The 19,932-nt window shown below is 41.3% G+C and overlaps 1 protein-coding gene across 1 annotated transcript in view; it reads left to right on the forward strand.

Annotated features, from left to right (window-relative positions):
• CPA6 (carboxypeptidase A6) overlaps nucleotides 1-14,845 on the forward strand; it is an 86,395-nt gene extending 71,550 nt beyond the window's left edge. The window contains exons 7-11 of the mRNA XM_087735154.1: nucleotides 1,270-1,380; nucleotides 1,631-1,721; nucleotides 6,389-6,591; nucleotides 12,939-13,023; nucleotides 14,658-14,845. Of these exons, the coding sequence (XP_087591280.1) occupies nucleotides 1,270-1,380; nucleotides 1,631-1,721; nucleotides 6,389-6,591; nucleotides 12,939-13,023; nucleotides 14,658-14,845 (678 nt within the window). The remainder of the gene's footprint in view (nucleotides 1-1,269; nucleotides 1,381-1,630; nucleotides 1,722-6,388; nucleotides 6,592-12,938; nucleotides 13,024-14,657) is intronic.
• Nucleotides 14,846-19,932: the final 5,087 nt, after the last annotated feature.

The raw sequence follows: 19,932 nt of genomic DNA on the forward strand, positions 1-19,932 counted from the left end.
AGAGAAGTGGTTAATGAACAGCTTAGAAAAAGTATTTAGGAGTCTCACTAGGCCCTCAGTAAAGAAAAAAATGTTTAGACTCCCTCATGAGTAAATTTCAGCCCCAGACATGTCCAATTGTATGGGTATTTCTTACAGGTATTCCACAAAAAGCATCTGTCAGCTTCCGTGGCCGCTTCAATAATCCAAACAGCTGCATGGTTAGGAGCCCAGAAGCATCGAATTCCTGTACTTCACACTGTTCCCTGGCATTTGTCAATTGACAAGTTTTTAGCTTAGTTTATTTCAGAGCCAATGTTTCCCTTTGTCCTCCCAAATACATGTTACTTCTTGGATCTGAAGGGCCAGAAATGCTGCAGAGCAGAAGGCTGCAATCACAGCACCAGGAGGAGAGGAGCCAGCCTCAGGCATCCCTCTGAACGCAGTGTCAGTGTGATACGCTTTCTGCCTGCCAGGTGAAGCACTTGTTTCCTCACCTTATAGAATGGAGACTTAAACTTTGAAGGATGCAAGTTGGATGCCCAGCTAAGACAAGGGACACTTCTTGCTACAGCATGTGGAGTCCAAGCTTTCTGAAACTGGAATAGGAGCATCTCTGGTACTAGCAAACAGAACTGCTGAGGAACCTCTAGTTTGCTGCATTTTTCTAAGTTGTAGAATGGAAAAAAAAAATACTTTCCCTACCTAGACTTCCTCTACTAACTTTTACACTTGAGGTTCTCCAAAAGCAGAGGGTTTTCTAAACTATAAAGGAATAAGCTGCCTGTATTGATGATTGTGCATGTAGTAAGTTACTTTGCATACAACAAAAGCTTATGTAATGAGAGCCTTAAACGCTTTAAGACATGCTCTGACCTCACCAAATCATCACCTGGTGGAAACAACAGCACTCCATTGTCTTACAGGAGCTAAACTCATTTCCTCAACTCAGAATCTATTCCGCTGACTTTCAGCTCCTACGTCAAGAAACACTTTGTATGCATTTGCTTCTCTGTAACGTGAGTCGTATTTTCTTGGGTATTGAAAGCAACTGAGAACCAGAGAGAATAGGGCCTTTTGAACACCTTTTTCACATGTTCGCATGCTGCCTTTCATCGTGTTTGCAGGAAGATGTCAACCTTTCAGGTACAGCTCTAAGGATGCCAGTGGTGCCGTAAGATCAGGTCTCTGTACTGCCAAAGGCCACGTGACTGTCTTAGCCTGTCACAATACTTAATCAGGAAATTATTTTTGTTACGGAAACTACTTTCTTTGGCTTTTCTGCTTTAGGCTCTTCAGACATACCAGACCGATCCTGCCATGAGAAAGATGCTAACTCAGCTGTATTTCTATGTCATGCCTGTATTTAATGTGGATGGATATCATTTTAGCTGGACAAATGTAAGTAGTATCAGTAGTATTACTCAAAAAATTGTTCAGATGGGAAAGATCGAATGGTCGTTACATCATTCAAAGGTGACTTTCTGTATAATCTGGTCCATCACTTTGTGGCGTGCAAAATGGAAGTAAATTACTCCAGTTAAAATATAATACTGAATATGTTTACCAGGGTTAGTTTGTTATGTGTACAAATAGATTTTTGCCAAAATATAGTAATATTGCTATTTAACTATTTTATAACTTATGTTAGGATCGATTTTGGAGAAAAACAAGATCAAAGAACACAAGGTTTCGGTGTCATGGTGTTGATGCTAATCGCAACTGGAAAGTGAAATGGTGTGGTAAGTCTGGAGATACTTTGGTCCACCAGTTCAGATTACCCCATATTTAATTATCCAACAGAGTAAGTAGGCTAGGTCACATCCGTTGTGTTCTCTTTTCCATAGTTAAAGTTGAAGCTACTTTCCCATAAAGCCACAAGCCAGGGCTCAAATCTTCCTTCTAGCTTCTGAAAAAATAAAAGTCCTGAACTTTGGAAAAACACATCTCATCACAAGTAAAAAGTTTTCATGGCGAGTGTGGGAAAAGTGAAAAACCACACACACAACTATTCTGTATTTCTGCAATCATGTAAAGAATTCGAAGCACAGTATTGAGCCTGGCCCATCACATTTCAGAATTTACCTGACTACAGCTTTAGGAAACATTTCAAACTTCATTTTGATTATTTTTTTCATTTCTCTGAAATGGCTTTATCTTTGGAAATGTCAAACTTGCTTTGTTGGCCTCACAGAGAAATGTCTGAGAATATTGTAAGGCCATTATTATTTGTGATTTAATAAAGAAAGAAGGTGCTTCTAAAGGCATGGAGATCCAATTTTAAACTCCCAGCACTCCTGTAAATACTTTCATAAAAATTGACCTCAATTTTGCATGGAGAATGCAGCAGTAATGAAATACTAGCACAAGATTTGGAATGGGTTCACTGAAGAAGAAATGGTATTTTATTAAATCTTACAGCAAGACAGTGCGACTCACAAAGGAGTAAGCAGCCATACAAGTTCTGGTGCAGCAGAAAGTAATAGCACTTTGTTGTGAAATACGGCGATACATACCTGGTTCTTCTGCTGACCTGCTCTCCCATCTTGAGCAACTTCCTTCACCTCTCTGCGCAGCTATTTTCTCCTCCAGCATTCACCCACCTTCCTTATTTACATTATAAAATTGTAAAGACAGAAGTTGTGTTTGCGTAACGCTAGCACAACAGCCCTCCCTTCGGCCCATCCCTGTTCCACTGGAATTCTCTCTATTGCTTCCACGATAGTCTGATGACTTGCAGTAGGAGTAAGCACTGTACAGCCTGGCTTGCAGCGACTGGATTCTCTAAGTAGATTTCTGAGAACTGTAAGGATAAAAGTGAGTGTGAATAATCTGCCTGGGGAGATTACAGATGAGGTGAGAGTGAGCAGAAGCATACATTCAATACAGTATGGACCTGTGAAATATGCTTCCAATTTTTTTCGACTCTACTTGCAGTAAGGAGAGGACTGACACAGAAGCAGTTACAGAAAGCCTATGTTAGCTGAGAATCCCTCCACTACAGAAGACAGTCCCAGGGCTGCTATCACGATCCTTAAGGCAGTTTTATGTGGAAAAAATAATGCACAAGTGAACCAAAAAGTCCTGCATCACTGTTACCATCTTGTACTTAAGTGCATAAGTCAAAACTGCAGGTATTTTGGCAACATATATTTACTGTTCAGAAGACAGCCACTGGCATAGCTGGAATGAACAGGTCTCTTACAAACTCTTCAGAGCCATATTATAGGTACCTATCAGTGCAACGTTAAAACTCACACAGTACATTTTTTTTCTAGACTTAATTAATCTTTCTTGGGTTCAGATCACTCTGCTCTTCCCTCTTCCTACTCCCTAGCCACTGCCTTAAAGCACACTTTTTACTCAGTCCTGAAAATTTTCTTCAGTTTCTTCAGTAAAAAACATTTTTTCTAGACTGAGTGAAACTATAACAATACACACCTGCGCTGTGTGTTGGAATCCTCTACTTGTTGCATTTCTCCCCTGCACTGAACATGAAAGACAAGTCCCCACCCCGAGTTTAAAAAATAAAAAGTCCTTCCAGGTTGCTCATCATCCCACCAAGCACATGCTCTGCTTCCCACAGCGGACCCCAAACCCTGTCTGATTCTCTATTTTGCCAGAGAATAGAGAGCTCTTTCATGAACCGGGCTGACTGGTGTTTAGAAGATCCTCACCTGGTGCTCTATGTTCTCATTAATCTGACACTAAATGAGGCAGAGAAGAATCTGGATCATATCACACTTTGAGGCTTGTATAATCATGGTGTGTTTAACATTTAAGACTGCGTATGCTTGCAAAAACCTTTTAATTCAGTTCAGTCGCATTTACAGTTTGCAGACAGGCTTGAACTTCACTGTGGGGCTTCCAGGCAGGTGTGTTGGGGCAGAATCCGGCCCCAGCAAAGCCGCTGGATGCTAGCTGCAGTGAGCTACTTGGTAAAGATAACACAGCATCCCTTCTGCTTTCCTCTTCCCTTCTAGTCTAGGACTTTGATGTAAGCTTTATGATGTTGCTTCTGTATTCTCTAGGGACCAAAAAAAGGGCTGTGTCACTGATTGTGGTAGATTTCACTTTGCAGCGCCCTGTACCCAAAATAGTGCACAGAAATTGCACACAGACCCAGGTGAATACAGACAGCAAGATCTCTGGGTAGAAATGCTCCTTGAAATATATATATATGTGCGATAACTAGCATAATGGTTTAACGTTCATGAAATAAATAGCAACTTTAAAGCCAATAATGAGGTACGTAGAACTAAATTATGTCATAGGGCAAATCCAGTTAAAGGGGTTGCATCTGAAGCCCCCAAGAGAGCGCAGTGGGAGTTAAAATTTCCAGTGCATCCCAGTTTCCAGTGCACCCCATTGCTCACTGAGAACAGTACCCTATACTGGCAGAAGAAGTGGCTGCAAGGAAGTTTGAGAAGCATGCTCCAGCTTGTCCATCCTCCCTGTCTTCCTTCTGTACCAAGGCATTGGTTTTATCAGTCTCTGTACACATTTCCGTTGTACCTTCGATCTCATGATAGATGTTGGAGGATACTTGTCCTCCCCTAGTATGCTATCAGGTACAAAAATAAGGCAGCACGGTAATATTTTATGCAATTCCATTTTCTTCTCATGACTGTAACTCAGAAATTTCACAGGAGTTGATACATACTGTATCACTTTTTTCTTTCTTGTGTTACTTTAAAAGAACTTCCAGTATGAAAATTGAGGATATCCTTACATTATCCAAGGCCACCACGGAAACCCTCTCTTTTTACTAGCAGCCAGCTTCTCTTAAGGAAAAGCATTAACTACAGCTGGGACTGCAAATGGCTCATGGAAGTAGGCTGGGCAGTTTAGAGAGTTTTTTCTTCACTGAAAGTCACTAAACTGAATCTTACTTTACCATTGGGTCATTTTGCCATTAGCTTGTAGGATTCTGCTGTTTATTACGTGAAGTCCATTTTCATGATTCAGTATACAACACTGTTACAGGAGATGAAGTATCCATAAAAAAAAGCAAAGGCTCCAGAGGGTCTGTTCAATAGCTCTCCTTTAGCTATATTATCTGACAAGACATCAAGGCAGAGTGCTCTTGGGATTTGGATGACTTGGTGGCCATCTGTTCTGCAGGGAGGAGACCTTCTGCCTTCTATATAGCCCTTCCATATCCACCACAATCTAAGCACTAATACCTTTTGAAATCCCCACCTGTGGCCATTGAATGGTAGCCTCAATTTTCATATTACAAATGAAGCTGCACCATGAAATGCTTCCAGTTTTTAATTTTGTTGGCATTCGGTTGATTGCATAACCCTGTTTTAGTTCATATTATTATGCCTTCTCACACACTGCTCTTTTCCTATTGTTTGAAGATGGCAGTACTTGCTATACAAAGGAAAGCTAATAAATCACTGCTTTTGTACATCCCTGATGACACCAGGGAATGTCGCAAAAAAACTATTATTATTCTGCGGGTCAGTGTAAAACATGTGGCATTTTGAAATCACAGTGGATAAAAGAGCAGAGTGGCTTTGCATAAAGATTGTTCTTTTAGGCCCAGGCCCTAAGCTGTAAATGAGACGGTGGCTTAGATCCAGAATTGCTAAATGATAAAGGAGCCACTGCCACATCTCCTTTTCTGCGTTTCATCTTTCAGTACTTCATGGGATATTACAGGCAGGCTATACTTCTGCAGCTTACTGCCACCTGACCAGGTTGACGTGGTGAAAGATATCCTCATAACTGAACCCCTGCCCCAAACTTGAAGGAAAATTAAGCCCTGTGCAAACTGAGATGATTTCTATTTTAGCTAACTGAGCAATCATCCCATGTGGCTTGTCATTTTTTTCCCATAAGGTTTGCAGAAGTAAAAAGAGGCAGTAGTCAGGAGCTATTCTCATGTTTTAAAGCAGTCTCTAAGATAATGCCTGTTGAGGTTATCTACCTACCATTGTAACCACCACTGTAGGAGCTAGTACGTTAAAATGCTCTTGAAGGCTAGACTTGTCTTGGCAGTGACTAGTGAAAGAGGTATAGCTCTCTGATTTCAAATAGACCAACTGAGACACTTCAATGGTTTTAATATTGGAATGCTATCATAAAATGTGCCGCTCATATGAAAAGCCAGGGAAGAAAACACAATGAAGTCAGGCTCTCCTTTTTCTGTTCGGTTAAAAATATGTCCTTTGGGGAGAACTGTGTGTGGTTGGCCAATTGGCAACTCGGTGTGTCTACTAGATGAACAAGCAGATTGCTGTACTGAGGTCCCACTGGCTCATGCCCATCAGTCACAAGAAAGCAATTTGTTTATTGCTTTCCACACTTTTGCACGTGGGCCCACACAGGCTGAGCCAGAAGCTGACCCTTGGAAATGCTCTGTGATCATTCACCATCAACTTTCTCCTTCAATCTCTAGATGAAGGTGCTTCATTTCACCCGTGCGATGACACCTACTGTGGTCCCTTTCCTGAGTCTGAGCCTGAAGTGAAGGCTGTTGCTCATTTTCTCCGCAAACACCGGAAAGAAATAAAGGCCTATTTGTCCTTCCATGCCTATGCACAGATGCTGCTGTACCCTTACTCTTACAAATATGCAACTATTCCAAACTTCAGCTGCGTGGTAAGTACATTAAAACTTGGGAGAATATGCTTCCCTATTTTTTGGTACGTTTTGTTTTGAGATGAGACTTGTTTCTTCGATACTTTGTACGTCTTTAATATTAAGCGGTATTTATTCTGGATCCGCTTGCAATCACGTTTCTGGTTATATAACCTTCACTCAAAGTGAGTCAACGGTAATTTGATTAAAATGGTATAGTGCCTTCCATCCATCAGTCCCTTTAAATTACTTTATAGGATAAATCCCTGGGTTTTAATTATAGTCATTATCATTTTATTTAATTAACTGTAATGGGAATTATGTAGTTAAGTCCTTGGGCATCTAGCTGAAATTCTGTCCCCGCATGCTCAGAACTTAAACACTAGAAGCACAAAAAAGATTGTCTTCAATGTTATGAACAAAATAAAATTGAAATGGTTTATGTTTATCAATTAGAGGAGAAATCTCATAGATTTCACCAAAAGTAAAGCTTCAATTGCTTTATGTATCATCCTTCTCAGATGCAGTGTTTTTAACCCTTTAAGACAAGCAGTTAATTAACATCAGAGGCTTTTGTCTATTAGAAGAATAAATTAATAAGAATACTTTTTTTGATGCAAGTGTACAGATTTACAGATACGTACATTTCACGTATTCCGTGCTCATCCAAACGCAGAACTATTCCCTCTGCTCACAGTCTGAGGTCTGTTTTTAGCCAGCCTCCTGTACATAAAACCCTCCCTATGGCTTATTCTCTTAGGGAAAGGTGGCTAAGTGTTACTTTCTCTTTGCTCCTGCTCACAGGCACACGTTGCACCAACCAGTTGCAAGCCTCTTTTTTTCCCCTTCAGTCCCCAGTAAAATTACATTGTCCATGTATGTCCCATTTTGGCCTTGACAGTTGCAGTGACTTTCAACTTACTAGTTTAAGCTAGTTTACTCCAAAGGAGCTTAACTGCACCTTAGATCTATCCTGTGCAGAATAAATGATGTAGTCAGTCCCTGGAGCTTCGCTGAAGTTTCACTCAGCTGCCCTCTCAGGAGGCTGAGCAGCCAGCACTCCACAAACTAAACTCTGTGGGTTTATTTCTGTTAAGACACTTAATTTCAGCAGCTACTAAAAATTCTCCTCTCTGATGTCATTCCTGGGAAACAGAGCAAATTAGAAGTTAACTAAGCAGCCAAAGGAGCTAAAAATATGAGACTTGTGGGGACTGACCACCCAGCCCTGCATTGACTTTGAATAAATCCATGAATCTTCTTTTTATTTTACCTTCTCCACCCTCTTTTGGGGAGTGGCAAAGAGAAAGGATCTCCCCAGGTGAACTGATGACTCTTACTTACTAAAAAACATAGACTGGGAATTTAAAACCACAGGATCTCATTCCTTTGAAGACCAGCAGGTGCAAGAATGTTTTTTTAAGAACAGATAACACAGCAGAAGGTAAAGACATGGTGCTAGGAAGAATCAGCATCTCCTCTGCAAGTAGGTGATTATTGAGTGAGGTGAGTATCTGATGAAAATGTCCAGAGTTAAGACAACAGCAGACACTGTGTCAGGAAATTCATTGTAAGTAAAAGCAGTCTTTAACTGAGAGTTTTCACACATACCAGTAAATCTTCAGTACATGTTGTTCTTGTTGCTCAAGGGCTATTTCTGTTCTGAGACAGGGAGTAACTGCCCCTCAGCACACGCACTCTATCTTTCCATCCACAGCTTTTAGACCAAAGGAACCCAGTTTTTGATATGTAGTAGGTGTTCCCCAGCCTTGTGAGACCTTGGATCAGGCTTCTCATCAGAGGGAGTGGAACACAGACCTAAAGGGACAAAGACAGACACTATTTTAGACAACAGCCCTGGACAAATGGAAGCCAAATCCCATTTCTAAATATTTTGCCAGTATTTGGACTCTATACTTCTTTTTATTGCAGTGGGTCAAAAAGAACAGGGAGGTTGGAATAAGAAACTGAAGTAATTTCCTGTTATTTAGAAAGCTCATTATGGGGAAAATGAATGGAATACTGTTGCTTATTTATTTGTGCGTTTTAATATTTGCCTACAGCCGGAGGCTCCATCACCTGGTGGCTCCTAAATGAATAGTCTTTAATATTTGAAGTGTCTAAAATGGCGACTTAGGCTGAGGTTTCAGATTCTCCAGGTCTCTTGGAAATTAGAGTGAGCTGGAACGCAGCAGATCTCTGTTTCCTCCTGCTGACGGAACAAGATTTGTTGGTCTACATGGACTGCGTACAGTGGACAACTGTAGGACTCCACACGCGTAGCAGATAAATAACATTTGGTGCTAACAGGGGGCCACAATTAATCCTGAGCAGAAGGAAGAATGCTTCTGTCTGGGTCGTATCATTCTAGTGAGCTGTCAGTTACCATTTCGATTAAAGTGTTCAATTATTCAGAGTTGCTTTGAAACTGGAGAGCTGTGTACTGATCACAACATGCATATTCTGTTCTAATTTAGGCACAACTCTCTTATTAACACTCTCCTGAAATCTGTTCTTTTAAGATACTTAAAATGAAGGTGCACTTTTAGATTGAAAAAAACATCAGAAACATTCATCCATCTCGAGAGTTTTAAATTTCACCTACTTTTCATCCCTTTTCATCCTGTACAGTCTTAGTGTTTACAGTGGACTTATATGGCATTACTGAGTTTGTGTATGTCTTTTTAAAATTCGGGTAATTTTATGTGAAGCTTTCTCCTTGAGGGTGTTCAGAGACTGGTGGCCTGGATTTATTCAGGATCCAACCTGTACAGTATGATGCAGTTGAGAACTGTCCCCTTCTTTGGGCACGTAACTCCAACAGTGGAAGGAAGCAGCACCCCTCAAGGCTAAGAGCATTGAGTTCACAGTGTCCAGGGACACCTGCCTATGTGGTGGACATGGACTTGGGTCACTCCTGGTCTGGCCTCCAGATGGTTGCTGCCTCTGCACAGAACCCAGTACTGTTGTGTACTGTTTGGGCATTGCCAAACTGTTTTTTCAGAAAGATTTCAACAAGCCTTGCTTCTGTTGTCTCATTGCTGTACAATGCGTAACTCATGCACAGGGAGTCTTCTCCTTTGTGGCTATGTTCTTTCCATGGTGCATTTACCAGGACATTGCTCTCCACCTGTCTCAGCTCCCTCAGCTGAGCCTTGCCTCCTGCTCCCTTGACATCAGGCCTGTTGTCAGGCCATCCCAGCTCCACATCATGGCTCTGGGATGGTAATCATAGAATCATGGAATGTCCTGAGTAGGAAGGGACCCACAAGGATCATTGAGTCCAACTCCTGTCCCTGCATAGGACAACCCCAAAATTCACAGCACATATCTGAGGACATTGTCCAAATGCTTCTTAAATGTTGTCAGGCTTGGTGCCATGACTACCTCCCTGGGGAGCCTGTTCCAGTGCTCCACCACCCTCTGGGTGAAGAACCTTTTCCTAATGTCCAACCTAAACCTCCCCTGGTATATCTTCCTGCCATTCCCTCAGGTTCTATCATTGGTCATTAGGGAGAAGAGGTCAGCGCCTGCCCCTCCTCTTCCCCTTGTGAGGAAGCTGTAGACCACTATGAGGTCTCCCCTCAGTCTCCTCCTGGCTGAACAGACCAAGTGACTTCAGCTGCTCCTCATACAGCTTCCCCTCTAAACCCTTCACCATCTTCATGGCTCTCCTCTGGACACTCTCCAGTAGCTTTCTATCCTTTTTGTACCGTGGCGCCCAAAACTGCACACAGCACTCAAGATGAGGCCGCGCCAGTGCAGAGTAGAGTGGGACAATCACCTCCCTCGACCGGCTGGCACTACAGTGCTTGATGCACCCCAGGACACGGTTGGCCTTCCTCGCTGCCAGGGCACACTGTTGGCTCATGTTCAACTTGCCATCGACCAGGTCTCCAGCCTCTCATTCCCCAGTCTGTTTGTACATCCAGGGTCGCCATGTCCCAAGTGCAAAATCCGGCACTGCTGCTAAGTGACTTACTGCTGGTAAGCACAGCTGCTTGCCAAATTTCTGTTGGGCAACTGAGCATGGTACTTGGGGCTTCAGTGCAGGCATCTGACAACAGTCCCAGGCTGCAGCTGGAGCTCCCCACTCCCCGGAGGCCTGCGAGGCCCCACTGCCACCGCCGTGGCCTCGCATTGCCACCCCACTGCCCTCACAGGGTCCAACACCTCTGACCCCATCATGGGTCTTGTGTGTGATGACTCACAGAAGTTGAGGCATCTGTCAGAGGAGGAAGACTCCCAAGTGACAGCGCTTCCCCCATTCTCAGACCTCCTCCCACCTCCTCATCTTTGGTGTTAGGGTGAGTCAGAGGTTACCCCTCACAACGGCTGGCAACCACATCCCAACCTGGCAGAAGTTCCCAGCAGCACTGACTTCAGCGGTCCCTGCCTCCACGCGCTCTCTCGTGGAGGTGGCAAGAGGAAGAGAAGGGGCAAGCTAAAAATTTGTCTCCAGCACTATCATCCCTGTGCTGAGAACCAACCAAACAAAAAATCTAGTTGTGCCTAATCGATTTTTATTATTGAGTAAGAAAGTGCTCTTCCATTTGCTAAGAGCAGTTCTCAGTGTAAAATAAACTCTCCAAAGCCCTACTTGCTGGCCAGTAACTGAAAATGAACTTTTTTTTTTTTCTCAAATGACATTTTAAAGCAGTTTTCTCTGGCTTCTCTACTCGGGCAGACAAAAACCCACAGCAGGAAAGCCTGCACGGGTCAGACAGAGGATTAAGCCAGAAACCCTATTCCTGACAATGGCAAACAAGTGGAAGGTAAGGGAAAACATATAAATGGAAAGGCAAGTATAGAGTAATCCTTCCCCAGTGCATTCATCTAGTGGCTGAAGAATAACAAGGTAAGGACCAAGTCCATGAAGACTTGCATAAACCGAAACCTACAGCTCTTCAGTTCATGGAAATAAAAGAACTCAAACAAGCATTGCAGCTCTACCCGGTGGTTCAAAGTCCAGCAGTTTCTAGCTCCAAAGATGTTCGTTTCCTGCTCTCTACAGGGAGATGGCTCTGTGTTTTCCTAGATATTCCCAGCCTTCACTGTACCGTCTCCAGGATCCTTTTCTTTGAGATCATAATATTCCTTTTTCTTTTGAATATGTGTGTCCTTTCTGTGTTTGGATGCACTATCCACAAAAAGGATGCACTAGGGCCACAAAAATGATCAGAGGGATGGAACACCTTTGCTATAAGGGAAGGCTGAAAGAGCTGGGGTTGTTCAGCCTGGAGAAGAGAAGGCTGCGGGGAGACCTTAGTGTGGCCTTTCAGTACTTAAAGGGGACTTATAAGAAAGATGGAGACAGACTTTTTAGCAGGGCCAATAGCGATAGGACAAGGGGTAATGGTTTTAAACTAAAAGAGGGTAGATTCAGACTAGATATAAGAAAGACATTTTTTACAATGAGGGTAGTGAAACACTGGAACGGGTTGCCCAGAGAGGTGGTAGATGCCCAGTCCCTGGAAACATTCAAGGCCAGGCTGGATGGGGCTCTGAGCAACCTGATCTAGTTGTAGATGTCCCTGCCCATTGCAGGGGGGTTGGACTAGATGGCCTTTAAATGTCCCTTCCATCCCAAAGCATTCTATGATTCTATGATTCTATGATCCGTGTGTGACCCTCAGAATTTGCCATGGGCCAGGCCCTCTGCATCCAGTTTTACAGGATGCCATGAACCTCCTAAACAGACTGCATCCATATGGATGTTGAAATGTAGGTGCTGATTTTCCCCAGACAGTACTGAAATCACATTTCTGCAATAGCGGAAAGAGTTCTCCAAGCCTACATCATCTGGCCCCAGAGAAAGTTAGACCAGCGTTGAACATTCACCTGTCCCTCAGAGATTCAGGAGTGGAATTTGCCTCCTTCCTTCTTCCCACTCTGCTGACTGAACCACTGTGGAGTGTCACCAAAGATCATTTCTCCTTCACAAGCCCAGCAGAGATGAGGTTTAGTGGATGGGAAATGCATCCACAGGTACTGGCAGAAAATGCATTTAAACTGCATAAAAAAGAGATTATTTCATCTCATGGTCTTACATATTGCCTAAATTTGTTGTGTCACTAAATTGGTATATATACCTATAATTACAAATGGTTAATGGCTGATCATTCACAGTGCAGTGAGCTGCTTTATGCCAAGATAATACCAAACCAGGTTTTTCAGGGAATTAGGGAATTGCTGTCAATAAAAATAAATAATGCATTTATCCTTTAAAATAATTTTAAATTAACTGCCACAGGCTCATGGAACACAGCGTTGCACCAGAAGTCAATGATCCATAGCTCAGCTTCCAGTCCCATTACAGTATTGAATTCAAAGTCTAATTTACATATTTGTTTTTCCCCTCTACACAGGAATCGGCAGCCTATAATGCTGTTAACGCTCTTCAGTCAGCCTATGGCATAAGATACAGATACGGTCCTGCATCTAGCACTTTGTGTAAGTTTTCCTCTGGCACAGGTTTGTGACTTTGACCTACCTATAGTAAGAAGGAGATTATCCTAATTATAAGAAAGAAAGCAAACACTGTTTAAAGTGAACTTTGTTCCAGTTGTATGTGGTGAGGAAGGCGGAAGATGAAGTTTTGTAACTGATTCAGTCAGTTGATTGCAGTAAGATTAACTCCATTGATGCAATAAAAGGGATTAAAATGCAATGCATTTGAGAGGCAAAGCCAGAAAATAACATGTTCAGAATGTATAAAACCAGATTTTTAAAAAAAGAAAGATAAAACAAGATCTTAAAAAGTATGTCTTTATCAGATACTGTAAATGCACTCCTAAGTTATAAAGTATCTGGGAGGAAATAATTCAAAGTAGGTTTCTTTTTTCACCATTACTTTGCCTCTCCTTCCGTGTAATTGTGATAGATACAGCTATTCATGGAGCTCATTCTAAAATTTAGGGTGATGTCTTTAAAAGCTAGGTTTCAAATGTCTCTGTGTCTAGATGATGATAAATAATAGCAACAGTATCTTTATTTGGACATCTTCCATTTTTCAGAGAGCGATTTCAAATGCATTTTTCCCTATAACAAAATATCTTTAAAATACGCCTTTTAAATATGTAACAACATTTTCAGGGAAGCTCTCCGCATAGACAGATAAGAGAAAAAGAAGTTCAACAGGTTTCAACAAAACACTTTTTTTTTTACTGAAACTATGAGGCTTGAATGCTCTCAGTAATGATAACAGACACTGGAAAAGTAAGAAGCTTAAGTAAATAGCAAGATTTTTCACAAGTAACCTCCTGCATCTCCTCTGCTGTTGCCATGTTTTGGCTAGAGCTCCACTTTATTGTGGGCCTCATCTCACAGCACGGTCATCATCTTGTGCTCATTACAGTGCAGTCAGTCGCGATGTCAAAGAAAGAGCAGTGTGAATTAATGCCCGAATTGCACAGAAGACAGCAGGCCACATGAGAGATGGATCTTTATATAAATATAAGTATCTTGGGTAATCAACATATGGAGATAACGAAAGCATAAGAAGCACACTTCCTCGAGAAGGTTTGTTAATATTAGACACCACCTATGCAAATGCTCTCTATGCTGTAGGGAAATGGTGAGAAAATAAGACAGAAATGAAAAGAATTTTAAAAGCACTTTGAAAAGGAGAATGTAGATTACTTTATCAACTTTCTCCCTTCTCCCTGCAAAGGAATTGCCTAAAAAACCCATGTTAAACCTAGGAGCGTGAAGAGCTCCAGTCCAGCTGGGAAATCTTTGTGGAAGCAAAGCTTTAGACTGCACTCGCCTGGGAACAAGCACGGTTTGAGGCTTTATTCTAAATGTTCTCTTTTATTAAAGTTTTGCTTTACACAAACAAGTCAGTTATTAATTTTTTTCCTGTGAAAATCAAGGGTCTAATCCATATTGTGCTGAGCACCTTTCACCAGGTGCTGGGTGCCCATGCCCTTCTCTGAAGGGTGTTCAGGATCAGGGCAAGTAACAGCTGGAGTTGCAAGTATATTCACTGACTCCTGGAAACAAAATGCCACAAGAACCCGGTGGTGCTTTCAACATGACCTGCATTTAACATTTTTTAAAATTTTTCTCTGCATTCCCTCTTTCAGATGTGAGTTCTGGGAGCTCTATGGACTGGGCCTACAAAAATGGCATCCCCTACGCATTTGCGTTTGAGCTGCGTGACACTGGCCATTTTGGATTTTTACTTCCCGAGACGCTGATCAAACCAACCTGCACAGAGACCATGCTTGCAGTTAAAAATATAACTCTTCATCTGCTGAAGAAATGTCATTGAGAGCTATTTCTAGGAGCTGGAAGTGAGTGTTTTACTCCCAGTGCTGCTGCCCTTCAGCGTGTTCAGTTGCCATTCTAAGCTTGGCCACTTCAAAATTATAGACGCTAATGGGAAATATGGTATTGTTTCTACCAGATTTACTTGGTGGAAAATGGAAAAAATCATTTAACATCTGCTCTACAAAAGTCCATAAAGTTGATATACTAACTTAGTTACAAGTTTGGTGTAAAATAGTCTGTTCTTTTTGCAATAAAGCTTTGATTCTGAAACTTCAGTGGGGCAGATCCAGGTCCATACACAGGTGCCTGAAATAAAACTCCACTTCCAGACAGTCCCTGGCCTTACTGGTTTCCCTACCAGGAAGACTTCCCTTAGTGGGGTCTCTTGAACCAAGGGATAAAGTTTACATTCATGCATATGTACTCTGTGACCCAACGCAGGTCCATGTCTATAGCAGTAAATGGCATATAGTTGCAGCTGGCCACGCTGCAAGTAGCAACGCGGCTTTCTTCTGCATGTATACATACATATGTATATGCACTTTTGTGGTTTCTTTTTTTCATGTAATGCAAGAATTTGACCCAAGGTTTCCTTTAATTGTTCAGAGAAACCTATTTTCAAATGTATATATTTGGAGGGACTCAAAATCAACATATTGCCTTTGAAAATGTAACTTTCCTAGAGATATGCAAGAATGATAATGAAATATTATTGAGGTATACAATACTCTGCTTTATGGAGAGACAAAGCAACTTGCCATGACTTGGAACTTGAAAGCCGGCAGTCGACTGGTGCATCTGGGTTCTGCTGTCGTCAGTGGCTGCCCATTTCCACCAGCCAAGGATCTAGCCTTAAACTGTATTTAACTGATGTTTTATTTATCAGTATTCTTGCAGTGAGTTCTGTAGCTCTATGGCTATGTGGCTGTTCTTCTTGGAAGTTGTATTTTTTGCATGTTTTAAAGGAATTAATAATAGATTCTTAAGTGAGCCAGAAGTGAAAGCAGAAGCTTTACAGCTGAAATACAGTGAATAAGCACCATGTTTAAAAGAATAATAACGAAAGCACAGAGAATGTAACAACTTATTGAGGGTTTTTTGGTACTTTTAAAATACTATTTTTTGATCTTCTTATATCTGCAAAAGCATATATTTTACTTTATTAATTTTGAGTTTAATCTTATGCCATAACATGTTAAATAAAACATATTTCTTAATAAAATCATCAAAGGCTTTTGAAGTATTCCTCATATTTCATTTAATTGTTAAATCTTTAGTTCAAGGATGTGACAGTTTTACCTATCTGTAAAACATTACTGACACCAAGGGTGCGATATTTTAAAAAACCCACATCCTCTCTAAATACATACTTGAATTTAGCAAATGAGCAATCTTTATGAGACTAGGGAGCCCTGTATTTAATTAAGAATACCATTGTTTTCAGGACTGCAAAAGGCAATCAGTGAGCAAAGATGACCGAATTGCATTCTATTTATTTAACATTCTGTTAATAAAAAGTATTTCTGTTAAACAAGGTTTCTGAAAGTTTGTTCAGATTTGATTAGTTCAGACTTATTTGAGTAATGCAAGTTTCTATTAGGGTTTAATAAAAACCTAGGGGACAGAAGATTTCAAAATATCTATCCACTAGTCATCTCCAATGGCTTATGACCATAATCATTAAATATTTTGAAGACAGCAATAACTGTCTTTTGCTATGCACAGATTCTTAACCAACGGTATTGATAGTGGTGTAAATTAAATATTAGCACCAATTGTTGTGAGTTATTCTGGATTTAGGTGACATGATTGAACTCCTACAAGGACATAAAAGACTGAAGTGAAGGACAGAAGGCGTGAGAGATGCCTAATCAGCATGAGGCAAATTTACCTCTGAATTGCTACAGTACAAACCTTTCCAAGTAAGGGCCAGGGGAAACCAGATTCAGATGTGATGGTTTGATTCCTGCTCGTAGTCCAGCAGTTCGTCATATGAAACATTCCATCTATCTTCATACCATCACATCTCCACTGGTACTGAAAAGTAATTGAACTCTTGGAGCAAGAAAGAAAAAAAAATAAAACCCCTCTTTTAGTTACCAAAATGACCTAACATTGTAGATCTAGTTGACCTTCTTGGACAGGAATAATTGCAAGTATTCTTACATTTATCTAAGAAGCTTTGACATTTAGAAGTACTTGATATCAAAAACAGTCCATGAACAAAGCTACCACCTGGTATCTGGATGGACTCAGCCTGAATACTATGTATTATGTGCAACTGAAAACTCTGAGCTGAGTTTTGAAGACCTGTGCAGGGTAATTTAGTGCCCCATAACTGAATACAGTAAACAGTCTCTGAGCCCTTTAATTTCAGGGTCACTAAAGCTGGTCAGAAAGACAGTCACTAGAAAAGAACTAGCCCTATGTCCTGAATTAAGAATTTGTAAGACAATTTATCAGCAAGAGTTACTATTCAACTGTTGGAGTTTATTCACATTAAACAATTCCTTCCCTTTTTATGTTTACATTCAATTTAATGGTACCACTCAAAGAATAAGAAATTCAGTAGCATAGGTAGTGTAATAAGTATTTTTGTAAGCCCTCTGAGCTGTCGTTTGCCTATGCAAACCTACTATATAATTTCCATACTTTGTTGTTATATAGCAGTCACATTCATTGTTAAAAAATGTTAGTCTCACATAACGACTTCATGGTTTTGGCTTCTGTACCTAAAAACCAGATGCTACCATTTTTGTGCAGTTCTTAAGCGATGGTAAAACACCAGGATAATATTTTAGATGCGTAGAGATACAACTACCCCTCTGCTGTAGAAAACAAGAAAAGAGAACAAAAATTCAAATAAATTACAGAGAGACGTTTTAAATATAAACCCCGTGATAGTAGCTACACTTCTTTAAAAACGTTTTCACCGCACAAAATAGCTTTTCTGAGTTACAAATTTAAAAGACTTCTGTCCACGGAAAACGTAGGCCATTTGGCATGCTTAACGTACGCCCGATTCTCATACTCATTCAGGATAAAAAAATTAAGGTCCGAACAGCTGTAATTGCTTCCTCCTTCACTGCGCAGGAGGAAAGCTGGGTGCAGAGAGAGCTGCCTTCGGGCTGACTGCACCGGTAGGCTTTCAAGCCCCATCAACACCATGAAGTCACGAGTACTGATGCTGTTGGCGGATCTGTCTTGGAGGAAGGCGAACAACTCCAGAGTGGTTTTCGCAGTCCTCGGCTGAACGTGCCTGTCGCCCTAAGCGCGATGCACTGGTTGAGCAGCTTGTTGGAAACTCACAGCCTTAGGCTGCATGCGGTGTCAAAAGGGCCTGCCTTAACAACAAGGTCTGCTGCTAATATCTGCAAACTCGGGATAACCAGAGTCACTCCAGCGCAGTGAGCTAACACATGGTTCTCCTTAGCAAACGTTTGGGCCAAGGACGTTTAGAACAGGCAAATCTTTAGCCCCTGAATGCTTGTCCTTGCCTGACAGGCAGGAGTGGTCAAGCAGAAAGTCTCGGCTCTCTCCGCTTGCAGATCCTTTCAAGCCCTCTCCTGAGAGACTGAGTTAAGCATGGCAGGGCTTGCCCTTGGATTTAGACATCAGGGAATGCACTCATACATAATAGATTCAAATGTTAATTAAAAAAAATCTGCCACTGTCCCCAGCCATGCAGAAACTGCACTTTGCCTGTGACAAAGAGAATCCATCCATTGCCGTAAAGACACGAAGTAATATATTTCATCTGTCCTGCCTGCTCTTAGAGTCCAGCCACCTTAGCACTCCTCGGCGTTATTGAAAAAGACATGCAGCAGAATAGCCATAACAATGAAATATTTTAATCTACCCCCAGGTCTGTAGGAGCATATACTTTATCTCAAATAATAGATAACCGCTTCTGAAATAAATATTGTGGCACGACTGCGAGTGGGTGTTTTAGTCTTTCATGCTGACTATGTGCCAGGCTATTCCTCTGCATACCAGGATGGCTCGATGCTGGGACGGCTGTCTCATTTTTTAACTAAATAATGAACCCTTTTTATTTTACCAATTCTGAGCAGAATATCAAGTTAGGTTTGAAGATATATACACACAAAAGAGCCTGAGAAAGTTTCATTTTATAATAGAATTTTCAGTTTTCTTGAAAATAATGCATCTGTTAAAATCACAGCCAGAGTTTTCAGGCGGCTTATTGTTTTCAGCATGTCATAACTGAAAAAAACAGTATAGCAGCCTGAAAAGCCGAGCAGAAATGACTGATCTACTTACTGCTTCATTTCCCCTGTTCCATTTCACTTTGTTTCTAGATTGAGAAAATCTGGGTTGATTGGGCTGAATTGAAGGATCACAGTCAAAAAGCTGAGTGTAAAGGGTTCTTCTGTGCTTAATGAGCTAGAAATAGCTACTTTAAAAAAAAAAAAAAAAAAGCAACTTGTTATATTTTAAGTGCTTTATACAGACTAATTGCTTTACTCTGTTTGAATTAAATTATCACATTCACAGAACTTATCATGGTTTGGAATGATGCATTGTTATTTTCCTGGGAGCCAGCCAGTTTTCTAAGGGTTAAATGAGTGAAATGCCTGCTAGTGCAGTAGGAGAACCAGAGCTGCCCTTTGGCCTTGTTAGCACAGAATCTGTCAAAAAGGCAAAATACACTTGAGCCTTATCTAACAGGATAAATTTGCTATATCATGCTGCATGCATCTCCATTTCTCTTCCTCCGTTTCAAAAAAGAAGTGAATACTGTCTGTCGGTGACGACTTCAGGCTACGAAAGTCCCTAACTTTTGGTACTAAATTTAAATCATGAACCTGTTAAAATATGTGAACTTCCCCACATACCTACGCAGATCCATTCACACACAAACAAGATGTCTGTCTGCACAATGTGTACTGTGTGATGGTTTACGTAATGGTGTAGCTGCAATTCTTGGCAACCACAGGGCTGCTGATAGCAGGCAGCATGTGTTCAGCATCTCTCCTCTGCCTGCTGTAAGCACACGCAAGTTCAGCTTGTTTGCCCAGCTCCCTAAAAGCCCCCAACACTATTTCACTGGTGCAACGCAAGAAGTTC

This window comes from Nipponia nippon, unplaced genomic scaffold (genome assembly GCF_047370975.1).
Source record: "Nipponia nippon isolate SJK-2023a ecotype South Korea unplaced genomic scaffold, ASM4737097v1 scaffold_1, whole genome shotgun sequence".
NCBI lineage: Eukaryota > Metazoa > Chordata > Aves > Pelecaniformes > Threskiornithidae > Nipponia > Nipponia nippon.